The 9,642-nt window shown below is 33.6% G+C and overlaps 1 protein-coding gene across 3 annotated transcripts in view; it reads left to right on the forward strand.

The window, feature by feature from the left end:
• Window positions 1–8,810, forward strand: part of LOC110038415 (GPI mannosyltransferase 1) — a 78,230-nt gene extending 69,420 nt beyond the window's left edge. For all 3 annotated transcript variants that reach the window (XM_020743257.1, XM_020743260.1, XM_020743258.1), the window contains one exon: window positions 8,764–8,810. In XM_020743257.1, the coding sequence (XP_020598916.1) occupies window positions 8,764–8,783 (20 nt within the window). In that variant the 3' untranslated portion in view covers window positions 8,784–8,810. The remainder of the gene's footprint in view (window positions 1–8,763) is intronic.
• The last annotated feature ends 832 nt before the right edge of the window (window positions 8,811–9,642 follow it).

A 9,642-nucleotide genomic window follows, 5' to 3' on the forward strand; every position in this document is an offset into this window, starting at 1 on the left:
TGTGGTTTTGATTTCTCCATGGATTCTGAGTAGTTATCTTTATCTTTCTCCTTAAAATGATAAGTAATTAAAGTGTTGCATGGAAGTTGTGGAGAGTATTAATCTTTAATGTTGGAAGAAGTTGTGATGATTTAATTCCATGCACTTCATTTTCTTCTTGATCTGACCCATCTAGATGTTAAAATTTGTTGTGAGAACATGTAAAAACTGGGCTGGTGGTATCTCATTCAACAATTGGAAACAGTCACATGAGGTTGTATGAATGAGAATGTAATTCATATAATTAAGTGCAAATAAATAAGGAAATATTCATTGATCGTAATAATCTTTGAAGGATGTAGAGTTAGAGGACTTTGATGTGACAAGTTAAAGGCCCCAAGTTGGTTTATTGTTTTAGGTTCTGATATGAGATGTTAGCCCACAGGTGAAGGGAATCGAGGGAACTCAAGAGTGAGTTGGTTTATTCTCTGCCTAGTCAGTCTTCAGAACTATTCAAACTTTAAACTAGCCAATATTCTTTATAGCATTTCTAGTAATGGTAAAGAATATTATTGCTCCTATTCAGCACAACACAGTTTGCATACTTCCACAACAGAATTCATATATTTATTACTGATTCATGATAAGGAGAAAGATATTAAGGACAAAGATATTTTCATATCAAGTACATTTCTTTACATAAACTCAAGTTATCTTTAGAAGTCCAGGTCTTCTCAGAGACTAACAAATAGAGTATTCTTGACTGCATTTTTGACCTAAGGCACAAAGGTCAAGCAGGTTTACTTATAGTTATTTATAGTTTAAGTAATTGTCTTTTTGAAATAGAAAGTTTGTTGTTCAACAGTGCATATTGCTAATTTTTCATGAGGGTTTGATATTCAGGTCTTAATCAAGAAGTCCTATATTACTTGATAATGATACGTATACTTGCGTAGTATCCCAATATATGTATAAGTTAAAAAGTTAAAAAAAAATTTTCTGCAGGACCAAGTTTTTGGTTCCGTTGCAAAGTAAGGAAACATAAGTGAAAAATATCATCAAAGACATTGTTATATTGTTGCATCTAAACACTAACGAGATCAATAGGCCACAACTTTTGATAAGTCTAATCCCCTCGCTACCTGTGGGATCGACATTTCAGGCTCTAAAATCCAATATTACTAATACGACACGTGCACTTGAGTGAGCCCTCGGTGTGTCATTGCACCTGGAAGTGGGTATCAATTTTTTGGTGTCATTGTCAGGGAATGACATTGATTTAATTTAGAGAAAATTTAGATGAAATTTAAGGCCTTATACTTGGAAAATTTGTAGTGTTAATTGTTAGTGTTTAATTATTTTTACTATTTTTGAAAAAAGATAGAAAAACCAAACATATTTGAATTTGATTATGTGTGAAATTTTAGTGATCTCTAGTTCGTGTATGCATAGCTCAAGACCTACGGGACTTGAACCATATAATTATTAGTTAGAGAGAACTATTAGGAAAATTTGAAAATAAAAGAGACTTTAACAACTCGTGGAAGAGATGGTGAACAATCTACATAACAACCCAAAAATTCAAGAACCAACCCATGAACATCCAAATGCATATAGACTTGTAAGAGACTTTGCTAACCCTACAACAGATGAAATTCATTTAGGTATTGAAAATCCTACTGTCGAAGCTAACACATTTGAACTAAAACTTGTTATCTTCCAAATGGTGCATAACAACTAGTTTGGGGGAACCCCGTACGAGGATCCCAACTTATATTTAACAATTTTCTTAGAACTCTACACCACGTTTTGTTATAACGGTGTTTCTAATGACATTGTTAGCCTAAGGCTTTTCTCTTTCTCCTTGAGAGACAAAGCCAAAATTTGGTTAAACTCATTAGCATATTGATCAATAATAACATAGAGTGATATAGCCCAAAAATTCCTACCTAAATGTTTCCAACTTTAAGAAATGACTAAACTTTAGAAGGATATCACTTCATTTTATTAGCATGAAGGTGGGTGGATTTTTGAAGCTTAGGAATGACTTAAGGAACTTCTTAGGAAGTTCCTCCATCATGCAATGCTCATATAGTTGATAATTTGAAATATTTGTAATAGGTTAGTAGGATCTCTTAGGTCTATGATAGATGTTGTTGTTGGTGGGTCGCTTATGTCAAAGTTATTTGATGAGACCTATTCTCTGATTGAGGAGATGACTATCAACAACTTTTTATGGTATTCTAAAAGACTCAAACCCAAAAAGGTAGCAATATGTGCTTTCAATTATAACTTCTTAGGTAGCTGCAATATCTAAGAAGCTAGACAAGTTTAGGATGAACCAACCTCAAGGATCCTAAGTCAATGAGGAAAATTCATTTGTACAATTGGTTGATGCTAACACTTCATGATTTGAGACCCTAAATGCAATAAATAATAGGACAAACAACGTTTATTCTAACTATTACAATCCCAGTTGGAAGAATCACCCTAACTTTAGTTGGAACAACAATCAAGGTGTAGGAAACCAACAATAGGGGATTAATCAACCTAACCCTTTTGGGAATTAGAACAATCAGAGTAGTTCTAGCTTGAGACCTTCTTATCCTCCTAATTTTAACTCAAACTAAAAGTTCAAGGAGAAGAAGCTATCTTGGAAGAAGTTATTTTGTAAATAGGAAATCAGCTACAAAGACAAGGTGTAGCTATTAGGAATATAGAGAATCAATTGGGAGAGACTTCAAACTCACTTAGCACTTGACTCTAAGGAACTCTTCCTAATAACACTGAGGTCAACCCTAAAGAAAAGAATAGTGAGCACATGAAGGCAGTCAAGTTGAGGAGTGGAAGAGAGTTGGAGAAAGTTGCCCAAAAGGATTTTGAGGTAGAAAAAGAGAACATAGAAGCTAAAAGACCCATGGAAGACCTCACCCACTCAAAATAACTTAGAAAGAGTACCATCACCTTTTCCTTAGCAACTCTAAAAATAAAAATTGGATCACTAATTTTCACGTTTCTTGGAAGTTTTCAAGAAGCTAGCGATCAACATTCCTTCAGTGAGGCTTTAGAGCAAATGCCCAGCTATGTAAAGTTCATGAAAAAAATCCTTAACAATAAGACAAAGTTTGGAGATTATGAGATGGTAGCACACATAAAAGGATTGCAGTTCTATTATTCAGAAGAAGCTTCTGTAGAAGCTTAAAGATCCTAGGAGTTTTACTATTCCTTGTGCAATTAGAGAGAAGTTCTATAGAAAGGCTCTATATGATTTGGGTGATAGTATTATGCTATTATCAATTTTCAAGACGTTTAGATTAGGAGATGTGTCTCCTACCACTGTAACCCTTCAGCTTGTTGATTTCTTAATCACATATCCAAAGGGGGTTATAGAGGATGTTCTTGTGAAGGTAGAAAAATTTATCTTCTTTATTGATTTCATTGTATTAGATATAGAGGAAGATAAAAAGATCACTATCATACTAGGTAGACCTTTTCTAGTCACTAGCAGAGCAATGATTGACATGCAAAAGGGAGAGTTAATGATGAGCGTGAACAATTAGGAAGTAACTTTTAATGTGTTAAAATATATGAAATTTTCTTCTGATTGTAATGAAGATTCATGTTATAGGATGGATCATAGATTATTTGATAAACCATCAATTTTGAGAGTGTTGTAAAGTTAAACAACAGGAGAAAATTTTGATCGAGGATGAAATGATGGATATTGAGGATGAATCTGCTTTAATTGTGAAAGAAAATCCAAGGAGTCGCATGGAGAGGTTTTAAATACTTAATACTATTGAAAATTGTAAACCTCTTGTTCCTTCCATTGAGGAACCCCCTGAACTTGAGAAGAAGGTGCTTCCCAAATATTTAAAGTATGCTTATTTAGTGAAGTCATCTACATTGCCAGTAATTATATCCTCATAACTGAGTAGCTCAGGATGAAAAAATGATGAGCATTCTGAGGAATTTTAAGAAACTGTTTAGATGGACCCTAGCAGATATAAAATGGATTAGTTCTTCTAATGTATGCATAGGATCTTGATGAAGAAAGATCATAAGCCCTGAGCAGATCCTCAAAGGAGATTAAACCTTGTAATGAAAGAAGTTGTCAAGAAGGAGATTTGAATTGACTTGATACAGTTATTATCCACCCTATTTCAAATAGTGCTTAGGTTAGCCCTCTAAATTGTGTACCTAAGAAAGGGGGAGAGATTGTGCTAGTGAATGAACAAAATAAATTGATCCCCATTAGACATGTCACTGAGTGGCATATATGTATCAATTACAGGAAAGTAATTTCAACCACTAGGAAGTTTCATTTTCCTTTATTCTTTTTAAATCATATGTTGGATAGAGTAGTTGACCACCTATATTTTTACTCTTTGGATGGGTATTCAGTGTACCATCAGACTCCTATTGCTCTTGAAGATTAGGATAAGACTACATTCACGAGTGCTTATGAGTCTTTTATTTTTAAAAGAATGTCTTCTGGGTTATGTAATGCACCTACGACATTTAAGAGGTGTATGATGTCAATTTTTGTGACCAATTTGAAGAATTAATAGAATTCATGGATGATATTTCAGTATTTGGCCCATCATTTGATTTGTGCTTAGATAATTTGACCAAGGTATTAAGACGTTGTGAAGAAACAAATCTTCTGCTCAATTGGGAGAAGTGTCAATTCATGGTATCAAATGGGATTATTCTAGGATATAGAATTTTTGAGAGAGGTATGGAGGTAGATCCAGCCAAACTATATGTGATTCAAATCATTCTCAACCACTTCAGTGAGGGAAGTTAGAAGTTTCCTAGGGACATGCTGGATTTTATTGGTGTACATTATTGATTTCTCCAAAATCACCAAACATTTATGCCATCTGTTGGAAAAAAAGATGTTATGTTTAATTTTGATCAGGATTTTCTAGCTGTCTTCAACACATTAAAGGAGAAGTTAGTCACTGCTTCTATCATTGCTTCACCTGATTGAGAAAGCTCATTTGAGTTAAGGTGTGATGCGAGTGACTATACTAAAGGGTCGGTTTTAGGATAAAAGTGTGACAAGATGTTTTGGGTTATATACAATGCCATTAAGACTTTTAATGAATTCAAATTAACTACACAACTACTTAAAAGGAGCATCTAGACATAGTATATGCTTTTAATAAATCCATACCATTTTTTATTGGGACTAAGTGTATTGTTCATATTGACCATTCTGTTATTCAATATCTGATGTCGAAGATGGATGTCAAATCAAGGTTGATCAAATGGATCTTATTATTACAATATTTTGATATCAAAGTAGTGGATATGAAAGGTACTGGGAATCAGATAATGGATCACATATCAATACTAGATAAGGTAAATTCATGTGCATTTGATGAGGATATCAATGAGACTTTTCCTGATGAGCAACTATTTCTTGTTACTGAATGAAAATTTCTATGGTATGCTGATATAGGGAAATGGTATTTTGTGGTATGCTGACATATCTAGTGATATTTTACCCTATGATTTGACACACCAACAATAAAAGAAATTTGTTCATGATGCCAGATATTATTTTTGGGATGACCATATTTATATCGAAAGCACAAAGATCAGGTAATCAGGAGTTGTTTACCCATTGAAGAAATTGAATATATTATTAGGAAATATCATGATTTCAAATTTGAGGGGCATTTTGGATTTTATAGAACTACTACTAAGATTTTACAATTAGGATTTTGTTGCCAAACTTGTTTAAGGATGAAAATGAATATATCAAAATTTATGATAGATGTCAAAGAGTAGGTAAAATTTCTAAGTGAGCTGAAATGCCCCAGAATTTTACTTTGAAGATTGAGATTTTTTATATTTGGTGTTTAGACTTCATGGGACCTTTCATACCCTCTTTAGGAAATTTGTATATTTTTATAGTTGTGAACTATGCCTCAAAGTGGAAAGACCTAATTGTGAAGCTCAAAGTGTATCTAAATTCTTAAAGAAGAATAAATTTAATAAATATGGTATGCTTGGAGTGATCATCAGTGATGGGGGGAGCCACTTTAGGAATATCAAAATTGAGGTAGTAGTTGTAGAGTATGGTATAAAGCATAGGAACTTCTGCTTTATATTAAGCCCAAATGAGTGGATTAGTAGAAGTTTCTAATAGAGAGATTAAAAGGATTCTGAAGAAAAATATCTATCCTAGTATAAAGGATTGGTCTTTGAACCTTGATGATGCTTTATGGGCTTATAGGATTGCTTAATATATATATATAAAAGCTTGTCAGTTTCAACCTGAATTGGAGCACAAAGTATATTGGGTTGTTAAAGAGTTTAATTACAATATGTAGGAAGCTAGTGAGAAAAGGTTGTTATAGTTAAATGAACTTGAAGATATTAGACAAGAATCATATGAAAATGCCAAAATATATAAAGAAAAAATGAAGAATTTGTATGATTAAAAGATTCCTAGGAAAAATTTTGAGCCTGGTTAGGATGTTTTATTGTGCAATACATGATTGAAATTATTTCTAGGAAAACTTAAGTCCATGTGGTCAAGACCATTTACTATACTAGAGTTTTATCTTTGTGGTGTGATTGACATTAAAGATCCGAAGAGTGGTGGAGTGTTTAAACTGAATGGACAGAGACTTAAAAACAATACTTAGGTGGTGAGAGGCCTGTAGTAAATGAGGTATTGATGTTGTGTCATCCCGAGTAATATTTCTGGTATCGTTGGGCTGATGACGTTAAACTAAGCGCTTCTTGAGAGGCAACCCAATTTTGTACTTGTATGTTTGTGTTGTGTAGTGTGCTTGAATAGATGTTGACGTGTTTGAGTTTGTGTGGTGATTGGTTTTTTTTACTAGGAGTGGCATGACTTGAGGGGGAATTACTCTTGGGTCAGGGCATTTAACCTTAGTTTTCTCATTGTGCTTAAACTCTGGCATGTTTTTTGTAGTAGAAGGATCAACTACACCCTTTATAGTCTACTTCTTAATGGGATATACTGGAGACAAACTGAGTTTAGAAATGGGACATGTCTATCTCAATTTGTTACTTTCTATTTCCAACCCTATTCTTCCACTTATATGGTCTCTATTGTCTAGAGATTAGAAGGGCTAGTGAATGATTCCTTCATTGTACAGGTCGAGGTGTATATTTTAAGAGACAGAGTAGCACATGATGATTGAAAAAATATAACCCTATTCAATTAATTCACTAGTAATCTAGCCTATCAGTGGAGATATATTGGTGAAACCAATGGATTGGAAATAACAATCTTATTGATTTCCCAGTATATTTTCCTTAACAAATACATGAAAGCACATGACAGTCAATAGAGAAGGATTCGATTGAAAATTAGGAAGAAGAATAGAGAGATGTGATGAGAAGGAGGATGAGTGACTTTATTTACCTTATTTATAGGCTATTGTTAATATACATATTATGTGTGATTAAAGAGTTAGAAAGGAAGAATATTGTAAATCAAGTAACCATGACCAATTTGGGTATGGGCGCCAAGGCGCCGTCCACTTAGGGGCCTAAGTGCCACTATGAGCAAGCAACACCTAAGCACTACTATTGTGGTGCCAAGGTGCCTCCCTGGTGGTTTTGGCTATTAAGACAAAAATCAGCTTAGCTCACCCCATTTCGCGTATTTTCTTCTCCTTTTCTTTTTAGGCGACCGAGAGGCTAAAAATATTGCTCTTCATTTTCTTCCAATTTCTCTTACTTCAAGTGGTTCTAGTGAGCAGAAATCTATCCTAAAAGGTAAATTTCACTCCTTCAAGCTTCTCCTTTGATTTTCATATTAGATTTTTGAATTTTTGTTGGAGAGAACTTGGGTTGAAGATTTTTAGGAAAATTTTATTTAACTCCCGATTTGCATCTTGATTACATCCACATTATTTTTAATCCTTGTTCTCTGTGATTTTTATCTTTGATACTTCTCAATGACTCCTAAAGCTAAGGGTGACAAATCAAAATATTCTTTTGACAAGAAAAAATTTATAAGCTCCAAAGCTGATGAGCATTACAATGACTTCTTGGCATTAAAAGAAGTTGATTGCGCAACATGGATTAATCATCCTAGAGGGTGTCATTAAAAGTATGCTTGTGAGTCAGTGTTGAGAGAATTTTTGTTATAACACCTCTGTAGTAGTGATTTCAGTGGTGACAGAGCTCTATGCCAATCTTCCTAATGCTTTTGATGATTCAGCCATTGTAAGAAAGAAGCAGTTTGACATCTCTCCTTCTTATATCAATGCATTATTTTTGTTGAGAGATGTCTCTAAGAGTTTTGCTCCATTTTCGTTCCTATAGATTTTGATTTAAATGAAATTTTCAGATTTTTGACTGATGGTAGGGAGCTTGGAAAATTTACCTCATTCAACATTTTATAGTTAATACCACAAGGGTGGATCTATTATTAGTTTGGGGCACCCATCTATCATCTTCTTGTTATGCCAAAATTTAGGTGTGTCTATTGGGAGTTGGGAGGAGAAGCTTTAGCCTTTGAAGCCTATCTCCAAAAACAACATGCATTATATATGATAAACACACTGTATTTGGGCGTGGGGCTAGTTCATCTCAGCCCTCTTCTTCTATTCCCTCTACTTCCTATTCCCAGCCGCGTCCTTCCGCGAGTTAAGCTTCGATGACACAAAGATTTGGTAAGCTAGAGGATGATGGTATTTTTATTATCTAGACTATACTTTATGATCTACTAGACCATATGTCACAAATGGAGAGGTAGAACAAAAGCCAATGAGATCAGTTTGCTAGTTTTCAGGTCGCCCGGCTAGCAATGTACAGGAGGAATCAGTGGATTGGAGGAGACAAACCTCTGTGTATTCTCCCTATCTGTCCTATGAGCATACCCAACCGATGGAGGAGGACTCTGAGGAGGAAGATGAGAATGTTGATGAAGAACAAGAAGATGATGAAGATGAAGAGGACGATGAGAATGAGTAGTGTTATTTTCTTTTATGTGGATGTATAGGATGTTATTTTTATTCACTATTGCTGCTACTATTTTGTATTTTTATTGGACCAGTATGTACCATATCATGGAACTGAATTTATATTCTTGTTGTAATATTCATACTTTTTTGTGCTAGTTGTATTCAATATCTTGTTTAGTTCAGATTTACTTTCTATTATATACATGTTCATTTCTGATGATATATGTTGATCTTGTTGATATACACATGTGGTAGGAAGTAGTTTTTTACTTTTATCTTCCCATTTAAATTCATGTTGTAAATTGCTTAAAATGTTTGAAATTACGTGTGGGGGGGGGGGGGGGGGATGAGGAAAGAGGGGGGTGAATTTAGAACTATCATACTCATAAGAAAGGAGAAACATAGTTAACTTATTTAAATTTCATGAAAATTAAGTTAGACTAGTGTTAAGTAACTTTTGCAATTCAACATATAGGAAACAGATTAAAATATTTATTTTAAAAAAGTATCATATATTTGTTAAATTAGATATACTTAGATATATACTTAATAAGAGTTGAGCCTCCTTAAAATTATATTTTCATCTAATATTTTTTAAACTTTTTTAAAATTAAAAGGAAAAGGAATGTAGAGTGCTTATTTAAAGAGATGATAATAAAATTTAAAATTATTACATGATCTATCTAGATATATTAATCCT

Source organism: Phalaenopsis equestris, unplaced genomic scaffold (genome assembly GCF_001263595.1).
Source record: "Phalaenopsis equestris unplaced genomic scaffold, ASM126359v1 Scaffold232797, whole genome shotgun sequence".
Classification (NCBI taxonomy): domain Eukaryota; kingdom Viridiplantae; phylum Streptophyta; class Magnoliopsida; order Asparagales; family Orchidaceae; genus Phalaenopsis; species Phalaenopsis equestris.